This window comes from Sapajus apella, unplaced genomic scaffold (genome assembly GCF_009761245.1).
Source record: "Sapajus apella isolate SASKATOON/1434 unplaced genomic scaffold, GSC_monkey_1.0 scaffold135, whole genome shotgun sequence".
In the NCBI taxonomy this organism is placed as follows: domain Eukaryota; kingdom Metazoa; phylum Chordata; class Mammalia; order Primates; family Cebidae; genus Sapajus; species Sapajus apella.
Genome location: NW_022437075.1, coordinates 648,290 through 667,754, shown reverse-complemented (window position 1 = coordinate 667,754; position 19,465 = coordinate 648,290). Strand labels below are relative to the sequence as shown.

The following is a 19,465-nucleotide window of genomic DNA, read 5'->3' as shown; positions in this document are numbered from 1 at the left end:
CCCTTTTTTTTTTTTGAGACAGTATCTCACTCTGTTGCCAGGCTGGAGTTCAGTGTCACTGCAACCTCCGCCTTCTGGGTTCAAGTGATTCTCCTGCCTCAGCCTCCCGAGTAGCTGGGACTAGAGGTGTCTGCCAAAACACCTGGCTAATTTTTATATTTTTAGTAGAGGTTTCACCATGTTGGCCAGGATGGTCTCGATCTCTTGACCTCGTGATCTGCTGCAGTGCAGAGGTGTGATCTTGGTTCACTGCAGCCTCAACTTCCTGGGCTCAGTCAATCCTCCCACCTCAAACTCCTCAGTTGCTGGGACTACAGGTGCACATCACTATGCCCGGCTAATTTTTTTTTTTTTTTTGACACGGAGTCTCACTCTGTTGCCCAAGCTGCAGTGCAGTGGCGCCATCACAGTTCCCTGCAACCTCTGCCTCCTGGGTTCAAGCAATTCTTCTGCCTCAGTCACTCCAGTAGCTGGGATTACAGGCACGTGCCACCACATCTGGCTCAGTTTCATATTTTTACTAGAGACGGGGTCTCACCATGTTGGCTAGACTGGTCTTGAACTCATGACCTCAAGTGATCCGCCCACATTGGCCTCCCAAAGTGTTGGGATTACAGGTGTGAGCCAGCGCGCCCAGCTAATTTTTGTATTTTTGGTAGAGACGGTTTTCACCATGTATCCCAGGTTGGTCTTGAACTCCTGACCTCAAGTGATCCAACTGCCTCGGCCTCTCAAAGTATTGGGATTTTACAGGCGTGAGCCACCATGCCTGGCCTGGAAAAATATTTTCTACAGGTTATGACAAAGCTGTCTGTCTCAGTGAGCATCAGTGATCTCTCCTGCTCTGGCCATTCTGCCTCCTTCTGGTTATGTCTGGAGTTTTTGGATTTTTTTTTTTTTTTTTTTTTTTGAGATGGAGTCTCACTCTGTCACCCAGGCTGGAGTGCAGTGGTGCAATCTCAGCTGACTGCAACCTCTGCCTGCTGGGTTCAAGTGATTCTCCTGCCTCAGCCTCCTGAGTAGCTGGGATTATAGGCAAGTGCCACCATGCCTAGCTAATTTTTTTTTGTATTTTTAGTAGAGATGGGGTTTTATCATGTTGTTCAGGCTGGTCTTGAACTCCTGACCTCGTGATCTGCTTGCCACAGCCTCCCAAAGTGTTATGTCTGGAGTTTTTAGAGAGAAAGTTCATTTGAGGGATGGTTAGTAGGACTGAATCACATACTGAACTCTCCATAGGTTTCTCTCTAGATTTTTTTAAAGTTATCCAAGAATCTCAGAACTTCTAGGCAGGGCTCAGTGGTTGACAACTGTAATCCCAGCACTTTGGGAGGTCAAGACAGGAAGATCTCTTGAGCCAAGGATTTTGAGACCAACCTGGGCAACATGGCGAAAACCGTCTCTACCAAAAATATAAAAATTAGCTGGACGCAGTGGCTTGAAACTGTAATTCTATTACTTTGGGAGGCCGAGGCAGGCGGATCACTTGAGGTCAGGAGTTCAAGACCAACCTGGGCAACATGGTGAAAACCGTCTCTACCAAAAACACAAAAATTACCTGGGTGCAGTGGCTCACACCTGTAATCCCAACATTTTGGGAGGCTGAGGCAGGTGGATCACTTGAGGTCAAGAGTTCAAGACCAGCCTGGCCAACATGGTGAGACCCCGTCTCTAGTAAAAATACAAAACTGAGCCAGATGTGGTGGTGCATGCCTGTAATCCCAGCTACTGGGGGGGCTGAGGCACGAGAATCGCTTGAACCCAGGAGGCAGAGGTTGCAGGGAACCAAGAATGCGCCACTGCACTCCAGCCTGGGCAAGAAAGTGAGAATCCATCTCAAAAAAAAAAAAAAAAAATTAGCCAGGTATCAGTGATGTGCACCTGTAGTCCCAGCAACTGAGGAGGCTGAGGTGGGAGGATTGACTAAGCCCAGGAAGTTGAGGCTGCAGTGAACCAAGATCACGCATTTGCCAGCTAGCCAGGGTGACATTGAAAGCCTGTCAGAAAAAAAAAAAAAAAAAAAAAAGACCGGGAGCAGTGGTTCACACCTGTAATCCTAACACTTTGGGAGGCTGAGGTGGGTGCATCAGTTGAGGTCAGGTGTTCAAGACCAGCCTAGCTAACTGGCAAATCCCATGTCTACTACAAATACAAAAATTAGCCCGGCGTCATGGCACATGCCTGTCATCCCAGCTTCTCGGGAGTCTCAGGCAGGAGAATCACCTGAACCCAGGAGTTGGAGGTTGCAGTGAACTGAGATTTTGCCACTGCACTCTAACCTGGGCAACATAGGGAGACTCCGTTTCAAACACACACACACACACACACACACACACACACACACACACACACACACAAAATAAAAATAAACAAACAAACAAAAAGAACTGCTATAAAATCAGTTTTAAGGCCAGGCGAGGTGGGTGGTTCACGCCTGTAATCCCAGCATCTCGGGTGGCTGAGGCAGGTGGATCACCAGAGGTCAGGAGTTTGAGACCAGCCTGGCCAACACGGCGAAAACCTGTCTCTACTAAAAATATAAATAATTAGCTGGACGTGGTGGCACACGCCTGTAGTCCCGGCTACCAGGGAAGCTGAGGCATGAGAATTACTTGAACTCAGAAGGCAGAGGTTGTGGTAAGTCAAAATTGCACCATTGCACTTCAGCCTGGGTGACACAGCGAGACTCTGTCTTAAAAAAAAAATCCATTTTTTTGCCGGGCACGGTGGCTCACGCCTGTAATCCCAGCACTTTGGGAGGCCAAGGTGGGTGGATCACGAGGTCAAGAGATCGAGACCATCCAGGTCAACATGGTGAAACCCCGTCTCTACTAAAAATACAAAAAATTAGCTGGGCATGGTGGCGTGTGCCTGTAATCCCAGCTACGCAGGAGAATTGCCTGAACCCAGGAGGCGGAGGTTGCGGTGAGCTGAGATCACGCCATTGCACTCCAGCCTGGGTAACAAGAGCGAAGCTCCATCTCAAAAAAAAATCCATTTTAAATGAGCAACGTCACCCTCTTCTCACAAGGACAACAGAACATGTCTGTGGTAGGCATGGCATGCTGGGAACTTTTACCCTGGGGTAGTGGCCTCTATTTTGTGGGTCTGGATCCTATTTTCACATCAGATGGAGACAGATGGTGCAGGTGAAACATCTGCCTGTGTTCTGAATGCAGGATAACATCACGGTTAATGAGTATGTTTAAGGGAAATGTTTTGTGCTGGGAAAAGTTTGTTTCCTGAACTCTGTTAGATCCATGGAATTGCCCTGCAAAAGGAGCTGAGCAACCCCACAGCTGTTTACCCATCTGTATGATTTGATGAGAAAGGTTCATGTCTGTAAGTGTGGCTGTGAATATTTGTCTCCTTTACTTCAAACTGTCTTAACTCCCATTTATCTTTCCCTTTGAAAACCAAGCCACTGCGGCCAGCCTGGCTTTCCTGTGAGTGGCTGTGACAGGTCACTCTACCTGAGTGGATGAACTTCTCCAGCTCCTTTTCATTCTCTGGAAGTAGGTGCATAGACTCATCCTCGTTCTCTGAGCCCTCTTCTTTGTCTCCTAATAATGGTATCTTGATGTTCTTATAAAGTGACTCAAGCCGCTGTCTTTCCTCAGCCTGTGCGAGTTGACTGGAGAATGGTAAATTAATTTAGAAGCACAGTTTTCATGGTGAATAATTCATTTCTTAATCATGCCACATTTTGACTGGAAAGGAGTTGCTTGCGGGGTGGGTGCAGAAATAAGACTTTGAAACTGCACTAATCATGGTCAGATCTCAAATGTCTATATGGTCAGGCCATTTCCTGTAGTAAGGAGTAACTTTGATCATCCCAAAGCATGGATCAAAGCCAGGACTAGAAGTGAACAAGGCACTCAGATTGGGTTCAAAACTTAAGATGTTGACAAAAAATCCATAATCAAGACAAATCATCTCTCTTTCTTTCTTTGAGATGGAGTCTCACTCTTGTTGCCCAGGCTGGAGTGCTGTGGCATGATCTTGGCTCACTGTAGCCTCCGCCTCCCGGGTGCAAGCGATTCTTCTGCCTCAGGCTCCCAAGTAGCTGGGATTACAGGTGCACGCCACCACACCTGACTAATTTTTTGCATTTTTAGTAGAGACGGGGTTTCTTTCAAAATCTACTTCTGGAAAAAATGAATCACTAAAAATTACATAAAACTTTACTTCTGAACAGGTGGGGTTTTTTTTGGTTTTGGTTTTGGCCTCAGGCTTTACTATAGCTTAGTGCTAATACGAATGTGAAAACAGTAAGAATTGACTAGCTCAACAACTCAATTGAACACTGAGTGTCCAGGAGATATGTTTTACTGAGTTGTCTTAGAAAACTTTATATTTATTAATATTTTTGTCTATAATAATGAAATTATACAGAAGCTACAGTAACATAATTTTTTTTTTTTTGAGACAGGGTCTTGCTCTGTCTCCCAGGCTAGAGTGCAGTCGCACGATCTCAGATCACTGCAACCCCCACCTCCTGGGCTCAAGCCATCCTCCCACCTCAGCCCCTTGAGTAGCTGGGACCTACAGGTGCATGCCACCACATCTGGCTAATTTTTGTATTTTTTTGTACAGACACGGTTTCACCATGTTGCTCAGGCTGATCTCAAATACCTGGGCTTAAGGGTTCCACCCCCGCCTTGGCCTCCCAAAGTGTTGGGACTACGGGTGTGAGCCACTGCCTCTGGCCTATACAGTTACATAAATTAAGTCGATGTAGTGGAGATAACCCACAAGCAAGCACACAGGTTACGCTCTCATTATCAAAATTTTTCCCGTTACCTTTAATCTCACTTTGCCTTCATGTGACCTACTCTAAGGTGGTCTTAACATAGCTACCCAAAAAAATATCCCACACATGGCAATATGTCTCCTGTTTTCATACTTAATTCTAATGAAGCCAGCAATCATGTACTTCTCAAGCTGTTTCTGGTGGGATAGAATGGAATCCTAGCATGGAATCATAAAGTAGGAGTCAGAGTCTGTTGGTTTGGTCAGAACAGCATGAGGTCACAGTATGTCACACCCTTTTCTACTGTGAATTTCAAAACGATTATATCACTTGAAAGAGCTTGACCTAAAGCTTTATTTGTGAAGACGGTGATGTATCTTCCCCCAAAGCTGCTATCACCCCAGACTGCACTGACACATTTCTAGTAAAACAGAGTGTGATCGCTCTTTTCTGCGGTGTACTGTTGAGATTCCTTTCAAAGTAGCAAGTTCATTTTATTTTCATTTATTTGAGACAGAGTTTTTGCTCGTCGCCCAGGCTGGAGTGCAATGGCGCGATTTCTGTCCACTGTAACCTCCACCTTCTGGGTTCAAGCAATTCTCCTGTCTCAGCCTCCTGAGTAGCTGAGATTACAGGCGTCCGCCACCACAACCAGCTAATTTCTGTATTTTTTTTTTTTTTTTTTTTTGAGACGGAGTTTTCACTCTTGTTACCCAGGCTGGAGTGCAATGGCGCGATCTCGGCTCACCGCAACCTCCGTCTCCTGGGTTCAGGCAATTCTCCTGCCTCAGCCTCCTGAGTAGCTGGGATTACAGGCACGCACCACCATGCCCAGCTAATTTTTTTTATTTTTAGTAGAGACGGGGTTTCACCATGTTGACAAGGATGGTCTCGATCTCTTGACCTCGTGATCCACCCGCCTCGGCCTCCCAAAGTGCTGGGATTACAGGCTTGAGCCACCGCGCCCGGCCTAATTTCTGTATTTTTAGTAGAGACGGGGTTTCACCACATTGGCCAGGCTGGTCTCAAACTCCTAACCTCAGGTCTCTCAGAGTACTGGTATTACAGACGTGAGCCACAGCACCTGGCCTCAAGTTCATTTTAAAATACCGAATTCTGGGGGAATGGTGGCTTACACCCATAATCCCAGCACTTTGGGAGGCCATGTTCGGGGGGCTGGGAATGATGGCTTACACCCGTAATCACAGCATTTTGAGAGACCAAAGCGGGTGGATTACCTGAGGCCAGGAGCTCAAGGCCAGCCTGGCAACATGGCAAAACCCAGTCTCTAGTAAAATATAAAAAGTAAAATAAAATAAAATACTGAATTTTTGGGAGGATGCCAGCGTCTCAAACTGTGTCTTTCAAACATTTTTGAACGACTCCCAGTAAGAAGTATATTTCACAACTGTGTGTCTGTGTGTGTGCCTGTCTCACATGTGTGTTTGAAAAGTTTAAACATCAGCCTTTTACATTAATAATTTATGTTTTCTGATATTTTCTATTCTGCTGAATTGTATTCTGTCCTGTTTCTTTTTTTTTTTTTTTTAATGTGTATCACGACCCAACATGAGTACAATCCACATTTTGAAAAACACTAATTTGGAAATTTGTATTCACATAATAATTTAGCAATTATAAGAAATATCATCATCATCCTTTGACACTAAATAATCGTCAGTTGACTTGTTATGTCTTATTTAAGGATAGTAGATGTTATTAAGCAGATACTTACTATATCATACAGGATATTGCCATCCCACATATCAGGGCAATGCTGAAGGCTATACTCGAAATTAAAATTACTTTAACAAGAGCAGGTCTATGCTGAATTATTGCTAAAAAATGGAAAGAAAAGAAGTGCTCAAAAATTTTCATTTTAGCTGTCTTTCAGTTAACATACTTATCCTTACAGAGGAGGATAGAATTCAAAACAAGAAACACTTTTAAAAATAGCTTCTTTCTTTCTTTCTCTCTTTCTTTCTTTTTGACAGAGTCTTGCTCTGTCACCCAGGCTGGAGTGCAGTGCATGATCACAGCTCACTGCAACTTCTGCCTCCCGGGTTCAAGCTATTCTGCCTCAGCCTCCCAAGTAGCTGGCACCACAGGCATGTGCCACTATATCCGCCTATTTTTTTGTGTGTTGTTGAAGAGATGGGGTTTCGCCATGTTGCTCAGACTAGCATTCTTAATTTTAGAAAATACTGAAGTTAGATCTCACAGCCTATGTGAACAAATATAGTTTTCATTCCCAACAATCCCTGACTCAAGTTTACCTCCCATCCTGGGTCTGCTCTGTAGAGACACTGGGTCCCTGACTCTGTATGACAACACCCGCTGTGTTGACAGCTGAAGGGGAAGTGGCTTTCATCTTATGATTCACCAAAACATCCATCAAATTACAATTCAAGTCAAACAAACACATATATGTAATCAGGATGGGATCAAGGGTTTTGTGTGTGCTAATTAAAGTGAAATGAAGGAGAAGAAAATGACAATCCCTAAAGAGAAAGCACAACCTAACAGAGAGTGAAGAGTGTAAGATCTAATTTCCAAGCAAATGTTTACCTAATTATACTATATTTTATGGATCTTTCTACCAGCAAGCACATAGTACACATTCACATAGCAGACAAAAGGACTCCAGGCTATGAATCTCACTTTACTGAATGAGAAATTCAATGACTCACCCATCGATCTGGAGGCAGCCCCTTGAATCCCAGATAATTGGGTGTTACGAAAGAACACTTTGGGGTCTTTGGTTATGTTTCTGGGTGGTTGTGACTGTTTATTGCCTTGAAAAGAAAACTTTTTGAGGTGAATTATAATTACTCTTTTTAAATTTCCCCTGAAACAGCTTTTCAGTTCTCCTGAGTCAAGTAAAACCAATGGTTGAAGCTACCTGGTAAGCCTGTTATGTTTCCAGCTGGATGGAGTCCATCTGCATACAGCAAGCCTAAATGAAGTGGGCATTCCATTAAAAACAAAAAGAAAAAGAGGAAACCACTCTGAACCTTGTCCATCACTCACAAATTGTCAGTATTTTATCCTATGGATGAAGGAAATACTTAGCTACAGTCCAGCATTTGCCCTATATTTATCTGGGGAACCAAGAAGTTCTGTTCCCTTCAGAATGTTTGGGCAGTGACCTGGAGCCACCAGTGTGAGGTCAGTCCTTGCTGTGGAAATGGAGTTCCTTCACGGAACTAAGCTGACCAATGGGGAGACTTTGGTGTAAGTGGGCAGTGCTTGCAGATGCAGGCATGGATGAGACCAGGTCCCTGCCTACAGTGTGTAGATTAGTGAGGAGGCAGAAAGAACTCAATTACAATCAGCCCTCTGCATGCATAGGTCCCCATCGGTGATTTCCACCAACATCACTTGGAAGATGGTCAAGAAAAAAGGGCCAAGAACGATGGTGCACACCTGTAATCCCAACACTTTAGGAGGTCAAGATGGGAAGACTACTTGAGGCCAGGAGTTCAAGACCGCCTGGCCAACATAGCAAAAGTCCATCTCTACTAAAAATACAAAAATTAGCTGGGCATGGTGGTGCATACCTGTATTTCCACCTACTTGGGAGTCTAAGGCATGAGAATCACTTGAACCCAAGAGGTGGAGGTTGCTGTAAGCTGAGATTGCACCACTGCACTCCAGCCTGGTGACACAGTGAGAATCTGTCTTAAAAAAAAAAAAAAGGCCAGGTGCAGTGGCTCACACCTATAATTCCAGCACTTTGGGAGGCCAAGGCGGGTGAATCACTTGAGGTAAGGATTTTGAGACCAGCCTGGCCAACATGGTAAAACCCTGTCTCTACTAAAAATATAAAAATTAGCCAGGTATGGTGGCACGCACCTGTGGTCCCAGCTACTCAGGAGGCTGATGCAGAAGAATTGCTTGAACCCAGGAAGCAGGGATTTCAGTGAACTGAGATCGCACCACTGCACTCTAACCTGGGTGACAAACCGAGACACTGTCTCAAAAAAAAAAAAAGAAAATGTTCAGAAAAAAAATTCATTTATGATCACGTACATTTTTTCTTGTTATTAAGCATTTCCTAAAAAATAAAGTATAACAATCATTTACAGAGCATTTACACTGCATTAGGCATCATAAGTAATCCAGAGATATTTAAAGTATGATGGAATATATACATAATTTATATGCAAATACAACATGTATCAGGGACTTGAGCATCTGTGGATTCTGGTATCCATGGGAGGTCCTGGAACCCAGCCCCCATGGATACGAGGGATGACAGTAAAACACCAACAGGATGGGCGCAGTGCCTGTTATCTCAGCACGTTGGGAGGCCGAGGCGGGAGGATCAACTTGAACTCAGGAATTCGAGGCTGCAGTGAGCCGTGATCATGCCACTGCCCTACAGCCTAGGCAACAAGAAATAGGCTGTTGACTGGGCATGGTCGCTCATGACTGTAATTCCAGTGCTTTGGCAGGCCGAGATGGGAGGAAGGCTTGAGCCCAGGAGTTTGAGACCAGCCTGAGTGACATGGTGAAACTCTGTCTCTACAAAAAATATTTTATTTTATTATTTGTTTATTTTGAGATGGAGTCTTCTCTGTCGCCCAGGCTAAAGTGCAGTGGCATGATCTTGGCTCACTGCAGCCTCTGCCTCCTGAGTTCCAGCGATTCTCCTGCCTCGGTCTCCCGGATAGCTGGGATTACAGGCACATGCCACCATGCCTGGCTAGTTTTTGTATTTTTAGCAGAGATGGGGTTTCACCATGTTGGCCAGGGCTGGTCAAGATCTCATGGCCTCAGGTGATCCACCTGCCTGCTAGGATTATAGGCGTGAGCCACTGTGCCTGGCCTTCTAAAAAAATTTTTTTCAAAAATTAGTTGGACGTAGTGGCATATACCTGTAGTCCCAGCTCCTTGGGATCCAGGTGGGAGGACTGCTTGAGACCAGGAGTCCAAGGCTGTAGTGAGCTGTGATTGCACCACTGCACTCCAGCCTGGGTGACAGAGTGAAACCTTGTCTCTTAAAAAATAAATAAATAAATAGACATAATTGATTAAAATAAAATTTTTTATATATTAGGCAGCTCATGTCAGAAAATAGAATGCTGAGAATCTTCTGGTCCAGTGGCTTCTCTACCCACCTATGTGTTGGTTTTCTATTTCTGCCTAGCAAATTATCACAAGCCCAGCAGTCTAAGCCACACCCATTTATTAGTTCACATTTTCTGCAGTCCTTGATTCCCTACTAAAATCAAGGTGTTGCCAGGCGCTTTGGGAAGCTGAGGCAGGGCCATCACCTGAGGTCAGGAGTCCGAGAACAGCCTGACCAACATGGAGAAACCTCGTCTCTACTAAAAATACAAAATTAGCCAATCCCACCTACTCAGGAGGCTGTGGTAGGACAATCACTTGAACTTGGGAGGCGGAGGTTGCGGTGAGCTCAGACAGCACCATTGCACTCCAGCCTGGGAAACAACAGCAAAACTCCATCTCAAAATAAATAATAAAATCAAGGTGTTGGCTGAGACTAACTATTGCTTGTTCCTCGTTCAATTATTGTACGACTAGAGATGTACACAGAGTATTTTGTTGTTCAAATAGGATTATATAAATATCTGAGTAGCTCTGTTAAGCTGCTGGTATAATTGGCTGAACGTGGAATGAGTTCACTGGCTTCTCTAGTTAGGTCTATTCTGGAGCCACAGCAGGTATAAAATTGTGAAAGTATTTATTTATTTATGAGACAGAGTCTGGCTCAGTCGCCCAGGCTGGAGTGCAGTGGTACGTGATCTTGGCTCACTGCAACCTTTGCCTTCTGAGCTCAAGCCATTTTCATGCCTCAGCCTCCCGAGCAGCTGGGACTACAGGCATGAGCCACCACATCCAGCTAATTTTTGTATTTTTCATAGAGACGAGGTTTTGCCATGTTGGCTAGACTGGTCTCGAAATCCTGACCTCAAGTGATCTGGCCACCTTGGCCTTCCAAAGTGCTGAGAATAGAGGTGTAAATCCCACTCCCAGTCTGTGCAAGTTTTTTTTTTTTTTTTTTGAGATGGAGTGTCGCCCAGGCTGGAGTGCAGCGGCCCAATCTTGGCTCACTGCAACCTCCGCCTCCGAGGTTCAGGCGATTCTCCTGCCTTTAGCCTCCCAAGTAGCTATGATTACAGTCGCCCGCCACCAGCCCAGCCAATTTTTGCATTTTTTGTACAGACAAGGTTTCACTACATTGGCCAGGCTGGTCTCAAACTCCTGACCTCAGGCGATCTGCCCACCTCGGTCTCCCAAAGTGCTGGGATTACAGGTAGGAGCCACCAAGCCTGACAGTGAAAGTCTTTAGAATTGAGCAGATGCCCTGACTGGCTCCTCCAACCAGACCATTTCAGCTTTCATTTTTCATTTACTAAGAAATTTTACATCTCCTAGGAGATAAAAGTTAAATTGTAGATATTTGAGAGTAATGTAGATAATGCCTGTGCATATAAATCAAAATTGTGTCTGGTGGAATGCATTCATTAATGTCTTGTGGACATACAGAAACAAACTGGTCATATGGAAAATGACCAGTTTTCCCAGATTTGTGTCCATTTCTTTCTTTTTAATTTTCTTATAGAGGGAGGGTCTCATTCTGTAACCAGGCTGGGTAGTGGTAAAAATATGGCTCACTACAGCCTCTAACTCCTGGACTTAAGTGATCTTTTCATCTCAGCCTCCCAAAGTGCTGGGACCAAAGGTGTTAGCCACTGCACCTGTCCATCGAGTCCATTTCTAAGTTCATTTGAGCATTCCTCTAAAAAAGATTCCATGACCAAACTTTAGTCACACTTGTCTTTTAGACTAGGCCTTATTGCTATCCTTGGCCTACTGAGCTCATTTTTAGCAAGACGCAAGCTAAAGCCAGTTTAGCAGAATCCTCCCCCAACCCTTAACATCCAGTTCAGTTCATTTTCACCCGTCCTTGATAGATAACCATATTTCTTTTGGTAGTTTTCTGTCCTCGCCCTCACCCTGCCTGTGGACAAAAACCCCCAGACATCCCTCCTGCATTCAGAATTCAACCACTCCCCTTTTGCTGTAGACTTGAATAAAGTCTTCCTTGCCATGTCAAAGAAGTGTCTGGGTAAAATTTCTCTTTGATACCTCATCAGACCTTAAGTGTGTGGAACTTGGAGTTAATCTCAGAACTGTTTGTAGTATCTTAACAGATTCAGTTTTTATGTTGTTTACACGAGTATACACTACAAAAATACATTTTTGTACCTCCAGTCAGCTTGTGCATATCTAGAACATGTCTGAAAAGATAACTAATAATCTCACAAAATGTAACATAGAGGGTTCTAAAATCTAGAAAAAAAAATTTTTTTTGAGACAGTCTTGTTCTGTCGTCCAGGCTGCAGTGCAGTGGCACAATCTTGGCTCACTGCAACATCCGTCTCCCAGGTTCACGTGGTTCTCCTGCCTCAGACTCCCAAGTAGCTGGGATTACAGGCGCGTACCACCATGCCCAGCTAAGATTTTTTGCAATTTTTAATTTTTTTTTTTTAGAGGAGATGGGGTTTCTCTACGTTGGCCAGGCTAGTCTTGAACTCCTGGCCGCAAGTGAGGGGCCCGCCTCAGCCTCCCAAAGTGCTGGGATTACAGGCATCTTCCACCACACTTGGCCTAAAAAATTTTTTTGTAGAGATAGTGTCTTGTTATATTCCTCAGGCTGGTCTCAAATGCCTGGGCTCAAGCGACCTTCCTGTCTGGCCTCCCAAAGTGCTATTACAGATGTGAGCCATCATGCCTAGTCCTACCAGGCTTACTTCTGATTAAACCCGGTTCCCGGATGCTGCTAAGATTTCTATCTTATCTATGGTTCCTTGCACGTGAGCAGGTGCTGTCCACAAATCCTGCCCTTAAGAACTTGCCCTAACCTCCCACTGAAGCACGTGTACACTCTTCCTGTAGGGGGTGATCCCGGAAGTGCCGAGGCAGGAGCCAGAAGCCTCAGCCTATTTCCATATAAATAATGAAGAAGAAAGTAACTAGAAATATAACCATAGTAGTTATCATTCATATGTGATCTTAGTTATACATAGGTGATCCTAATTCTTTTGCTAATGCCTCTAAGGTCGGAAGTGTAAACCTGGGGTGACATTGTGAAAGAAATGACCCTTGGCTGGGTGCAGTGGCTCACGCCTGTAATCCAAGCACTTTGGAGGCCAAGGCGGGCAGATCACTTGAGGTCAGGAGTTCAAGATCAGCCTGACCAACATGGTGAAACCCCGTCTTTAAAAAAAATTAAAAAAAAAAAAATGCCCTCAGGCAAGCCCTCTATCATGCCCATATAAGGGCTACTGGAGAGTCCCTTGGCTGTGCAGCAGCGACAGTGCTGGGAAAGTGCCTGCTGTTTAGCCAGCTAGGGAAGGAGACGTCCAAAATGGCCGAGACATCTCCTTCCTCAGGGGAGTTAGGAGAAAACTCCACTCCTCCAAGCTCTTGCGGTAGGCCTGACACTGTTAGGTAGGCCTGCAGACATCCAGGGGCTTAAATGTCTCTATGTGATGCTGTGTTTCAGTTGTCACATTCTGTGTCCACTTTCATGTTCTACTTCTGCACCTGGTTCCTTTTTTCTTAGAAAAGACAATCAGTAAAAGTAATATAAATCTTAATGTCTTTGTTCTTAACAAGTATGGAAAACTGCTGACGCATTATGCTCCTTACCTCATCTCAGTTATTAGAAATTTCTTAGCCCCTACCTGTATGACACGTGATGTACTTGAACCTATCACTGCCACACCCTATCTACCCTGCCTCCAGTCGCCAAGCACTAATGCCACACTCTACCTAACCTGCCCCCAGCTTTGTGCTCAATAAAAGTCAGAGCGTCTAGGCATTCAGGGCCACTGCTGGACTCCGCTCTTTGGTTGGCAGTGGACCCCTGGGCCCAAACTCTTTTTTCTCTAACTCTGTGTCTTGTGTCTTTTATTTCTACAGTTTCTGGTCTCCACACAGCAGAGAGGGGCTCACAGGACCCTGTAGGGCTGGACCCTACATCTTCCTACAGTGTAGAAGCCCTGGTCATGGGATCCACCCTCTTGTCTTGCCACCACCTGAGACATGGTTTCTGTTCATAAGTCCCTGCTAAACGTTTCTTTCTGAGAAACTGGATTTGTCGGGTTCCCTCAGACTTTGGGGGTAGGTTTGCATAGACCAGCTCACCTTGGAACAGGGTGCAACATGGGAACCAGCTGAGCCCTAGTCCCGCCATCCAAAGCACAGAGTGGGTAACTGAGGAGCTGCCTCAGGTGTGCTGCAAACATGCCACAGCGTCACCTGGACAAGGAACTGAGGCCCTCAGCCTGACCCTCAAGATTTACTCAAAGAGGGATTATTCCCACTGTTTCTCCTTCTACAGTCCTATGTGGCCAGCCATAAAGGTTCCCAGGCATTAACGGTGCTTGACTATTATCAAAACCTTGGCGCTTGTCAGGTGCAGTGGCACATGCCTGTAATCCCCACATTTTGGGAGGCTGAGATGGGAGGATCACTTGAGCCCAGGAGGTTAATGCTGCAGTGAATGTCACTGCACTCCAGCTCAGCCGCAGAGTGAGACCATGTCTCAAATTTCTTTTTTAATTAAAAAAAAAAACACCTCAGTGCTTAGGATACCCCATTGAGGCTCTAATACCCAAATGATAGATACCTGAAGGGTGCCCAGTGGCTATTTCTCTGTAGTGGTTCTGGCCAACACGTTTAATTCAATATCTATGCTAGTCAGTCACAGCCTCAGTTTGCCTTTACCTTTGAAGGAACCCAGTGTACCCTTATCTGGTTGGTATGGGTTATTTAAATGGCCCAGTCCTCACCCATAATTTGTGCCACCAGGACCTGGGCCTAGTTCCCATTAAGACTTATGGATGTGAGCTTTGCACATATGGTATTCTGATATTGGGCCTTAAGGAGGCAGTCAGAGAGGACTTCCTCATACATACATTCTGTCCCCAGGAACAGGGGTTGAGCCATGGGCCTCCAGAATCCACAGCCAGGAAACCTTGGTGGAATTCTTGGGCACAGTCTGTTTCTTTCCTTTCGTTTTTCTTTTTTTTTTTGCCATCCTTAATTTCTTCATCCATAAACTTTGCTTAAAGACCAAAATTCCCAATTCCTTATAAAAGTATATCCTTGCCCTCAGCCACTGGCACTGACTGGTATTTCCCAATGGATGAGAGAGCCTCCTTTATCTTCGGGATGAGGTGCACGTGGTCATCCACACACTTGGTCACACAACCGTCCAGCTGCTGCTTCACCTGAAGCTCCTTACTCCCAGCATCTATTGAATCTTTGGCTTTGTCATTGCAATGCATGGTGCACCTGGCCAGGAGGTCCTGGAACTTCTCCAACTCACTGGTGACCAAAGCCTGGGCTTGCACCAGAGGTGCATGGCAGCGCTTGATGCCCTGGTGCATCTGCTACATGGAGGCCTGGCTGTCCTCACAACAGCTGGCGCTGTACCAGAGCATAAGACCCTGCATCTTCTGAATGTTCACTCCCTCCACTCTTCACCATGGAGTCCACCGCGAACTGCACCTGCAGCTACTGCAGCTCTGCCATGGCAACCCCGCACTGCGCCATGCTGTGTGGCACAGGCACCCACGTGGAATCAGCACATGGGCCCGCCTCCTCACCACCCTTTTTTTCTTTTTTTGGAAGGCAAAGCCTTGCTCTGTTGCCCAGGTTGGTGTGCAGTGGCTCACTGTAACCTCTGCCTCCCAGGTTCAAGCTTTTCTCCTTCCTCAGCTTACCGAGTAACTGGGACTACAGGTGCAAGTCACCACACCCAGCTAATTTTTGTATTTTCAGTAGAGACGGGGTTTCGCCATGTTGAGCAGTGAACTCCTGATCTCAAGGGATCTGCCTGCCTTGACCTCCCAAAATGCTGGGATTACAGGCATGAGCTGCTGTGCCCAGCCTATAATCTGGTTTTCTAATGGCCACTAAGTCCCTGTCACATGTAAACATCAGCGTTCACAGTTCAGCCCCCTCAGACACATCCTTGGTCTCAACACCTGCTAGGCTCTTCATGTTCTGGCAACACCACCAGCTGCCCTTCTACCAAGGCACTTGTGAGCCCCCACTCTCCCTGGGGCCCCACCAGCAGGCATGGGATAAACTTAGCAGGCTAAACAAAGCCAGGCCTCTGGTGCCCTTGGGATAGACCTGAGACCAGAGGCAACGGCCACCACTGAATACACTCCCAGGCCCTCTGTACTGAGTGCAGCCATGAATGGCACCCAGAAGGCCTCTGACCCTGAGGCTGCCGTCAATATTAGCTGCCTACCAGCCCTTGACAGAAACTGAGGCTCTGCCTCAGCACCCAGATTCCCCTCCTGGGTGAAGTATCCCTCCTAGTAGCAGCTCAGCTCAGCCAAAGAACCTCCTTGCTCATATGGAAACAGCCTTTCCTGGCACAGATTAATCCTGAGAAGGTACAGGAGGGTGTGACTTCCCCAGCTTAGGGAACACCTTGCACAGGGCCCAGGAGACCTTGGCAATGGTGCCTTCACGGCATCTACCTCTGGCAAAACAGGGAGTCCCTTGGAATTAATTATGAATTTATAATTCATTAAAGTTAAGAGTTTTTCATTTTTATGACAATAGCATATGTGAGATCCAAGCTTCTCCACCTTGACCACCAACTTTTGCTGCTTATGTTTCTCTTTTGTTGTGGTGTGGTTTTCTTTGTTTATCCTATGTGAGTTCTGCTGAGCTTTTTTTTTTTTTTTTTGAGACAGTCTCACTGTGTTGCCTAGGCTGGGGTGCAGTGGTGCAATCTTGGCTCAATGGAACCTCCGCCTCCTGGGTTTAAGCAATTCTCATGCCTCAGCCTCCTGAGTAGCTGAGATTACAGGCATGTGCCACCACACTCAGCTAATTTTTGTATTTTAGTAGAGATGGGGTTTCACCATGTTGGCCAGGCTGGTCTTGAACTCCTGGGTTCGAGTGATCTGCCTGCCTCAGCCTCCCAAAGTGCTGGGATTATAGGCATGAGCCACTGCACCCGGCCTCTGCTGAGCTTTTGAATCTGCAGGTTGGAGTGTCTCATCAATTCCCTCCTCAAGCTCTGCCCCTCCCCCATCTAGACGCAACCCTGTGCCTGCACAACTACACCAGCCTCATGGTCTTCCTGCCCGTATAGTTGCTTCCACAGTCTTTCTGCACAGCAGCCAGGGGATTTTCTATCCCTCCTGGTTGACGCTGTTCAGTGGCTCCTGGGGCCATGGAATGCCCCGATCCAGCTTAGCCTCCGTGCATGTCTGGAGCAGCTTCACATACCCAGCGAGGGGTCAGTCTCCTGAAATGGATTCTGGCCAGACCCGGAACCAGGGTTCTGAGCCAACCTCTGCCAGACAGAAAACAAAACTGAGCTTAGGTAAGGCATAGTGGGAGGAAGACCATGACAGCAGGAAAAACTTTCCAACCATAAGATCTGCAAGTGCCTCAAAAGTCAGGCAGAAAGGTATCCGAGGAGCAAACAAGACTAGGAAGGCAGGATTGTGGGGCAGAAGGCGCCTGAGTCAGCTGACTCTAGAGCGGGCTGCTGTATGACCTAGGTGGTGACCTAGGTGGTGAGTCAAAGATCAGAGGCCTGTGATAGGGGAGAAGTGTAAGAAGCCTGGTCAAGTCAAAGTCAGTAGGCATCTTGTCCTGATTGATCACTATGGACACAGTCTAACCAATTTGTCATTTATGAAACCACCACCAGAAATTTGGAGAGTCTGTGTCTGGCCTTATTCTAGGTAAGAAAAAGGTTGGGGTGGTCCCTGTGAGTCTTATCTGTCATCGGGGAAGTGGCACTTTGCAGTAAGATATTCTCCAACATAAAAGTTTGGGTTACTTCCTAATTGTTGGTTTTCCAGCAGCAAGGGGGAAAGTCCAATACTCTCCTCTCTCACATCTCCTTTTAGTCCTGAAGCCCTGTGAGGGGATCCTGGGGCTACTCCTATCAGCCACATGCAGCTTGGATTAACATGTCCTCCTCCTGCAGGGTCATCATAGCTTGAGGCCAGGTTTGGGTCTCCAGCAACATTGCCTGGGACCTGCCCAAGGTGGACCCAAAATAACTCCAAGCCTAGCTGGCTTTCCTTCCCCGTGTAGAGTAACTCTGTCAGGACCGATGGTCAAACCACAGCCTGTACAAGATGTCTGCTCCCATGATGACAAGAATCTCCAAAGCACTGGCTGAAAATAGAGATTTATGGCTCCATGGAACTGGGTTGGGGCCAGGGATCTGTGTTTTTAAGAAGCCCCAGGGTGACGTTTAGGATGAGTTTGGGAAGCACGGACAAGCTTGGTGACTTCTGGCTAAAAAACCTGAACAGTTCCTTGCAATTTAGTCCCCAGTTCTCCACAAGGACCCTCCCTCTTGCGGCACAAATGTCTCTCCAGACTCCTCCCCAACCCCAGAGACCCTGCCTTGAGTGCAGGTGCTCCCTACTTTGTGCTGTCCTATCCCCCTGCAGAGGAGCCTTGTCCCTGTGACATCACAAGGCAGGTTTGGTGCCAGGGCAGGCAGAGCAGCTTCTTCAGAGGCCACCAGGATGTCCCTAACTCCATGGCCCATGGGTTCTGTGCTGCTGGGGACCTCAGACCCACCCTCATTCCCTTCCCTCTCTCCTCTGTCCAACAAGCTCAATTCTCTGAATTTGACTTTCTCTGATTTATTTCACTGAATTGACTGACAACCTGATCCCTACCCTATTTGACTGTCTGCCTACGATGGCAAAGCCCTTCTCCCTGGGGCCCATCTCACAACCTCAATGAAAACTGGCATACACAAAAAGCCTTGTAACAGAATAGCCACAGCAGCCATATTCATAATAGCCAAGAACTGCAAACAAGCTAATGTCAATCAACAGGTGAATAGAATCACTAATTGGCTCACTCACATAATGAAATGCTACTCAGTAAAAGAATAGTAAAGCACTGATACATGCTACACTTTGCTACAACATGGATGAGACTGAGAAAATATTTGGGAGCAAAAGAAGCCAGGATCCACATGCAAAAGGCAGCATATGGATAGAAGATTGTGATTCTATGTAGATGAAACTCTTTAAAAAGACAATTCCAATGCATCGTGTCAGACAGCAGACAGCTAGTTTCCCAGAGCTAAGATTGAAACTGCCTTCACAAAAGGATGACAGTGAGGAACTCTGACATGGCTGACTCTACCATCTTTCTAGCCTCACAGGTTGGTGGTCTTTGCTCATTCCTGGACCAAGCTAACTTTGGGAGAATTTTAGTTTACAGCTTAAATACTAGTCCTTCCCCAAAACTAAACTGTTCTTATAAAACTAATGAAAGGACATCAAATTAGGAGGATGAGAGGGGCCTGAATTCTACTTAATTACCAGTCCTTATTCCAGAGGTCATAAGATTTGCAACTTCCTCTATTACTAGTGTAGAACCTAAGATGGGCCTTTTGAGATGTCTTTTCAGGTTTTTGCATTTCTGACAACTGGATGGCCCCACCTGGACATGCCAACTAGACCTGTGGCCCCCTATCCAGGAACTGACTCCACACAAGAAAACAGCTTTCATTCCCTGTAATTTCATCTCCAACCCAACCAATCAGCATGCCCTCTACTCTAGCTCCCTGCCCACCAAACTATCTTTGGAACTATCTTTGAAAAACCCCTAGGTTCTGAGCTTTCAGGGAGATTGAGTAATAACTCCATCTCCTGCATA

At 46.1% G+C, this 19,465-nt stretch overlaps 1 protein-coding gene and 1 pseudogene across 2 annotated transcripts in view; both read right to left on the bottom strand.

The window, feature by feature from the left end:
* Positions 1 to 8,237, bottom strand: part of CUNH19orf18 (chromosome unknown C19orf18 homolog) — a 9,145-nt gene extending 908 nt beyond the window's left edge. The window contains exons 1-4 of one of the 2 annotated variants that reach the window (XM_032263294.1): positions 7,656 to 8,237; positions 7,444 to 7,548; positions 6,489 to 6,591; positions 3,474 to 3,634 (exon numbers count right to left, since the gene is read on the bottom strand). In XM_032263294.1, coding sequence (XP_032119185.1) covers positions 3,474 to 3,634; positions 6,489 to 6,591; positions 7,444 to 7,548; positions 7,656 to 7,776 — 490 coding nt within the window. In that variant the 5' untranslated portion in view covers positions 7,777 to 8,237. Of the gene's footprint in view, positions 1 to 2,954; positions 3,635 to 6,488; positions 6,592 to 7,443; positions 7,549 to 7,655 lie in introns of those variants that run through there. The other variant, XM_032263293.1, reaches the window with a different exon arrangement.
* Positions 8,238 to 14,815: 6,578 nt separating this feature from the next.
* LOC116539983 lies at positions 14,816 to 15,471 on the bottom strand (annotated as a pseudogene).
* Positions 15,472 to 19,465: the final 3,994 nt, after the last annotated feature.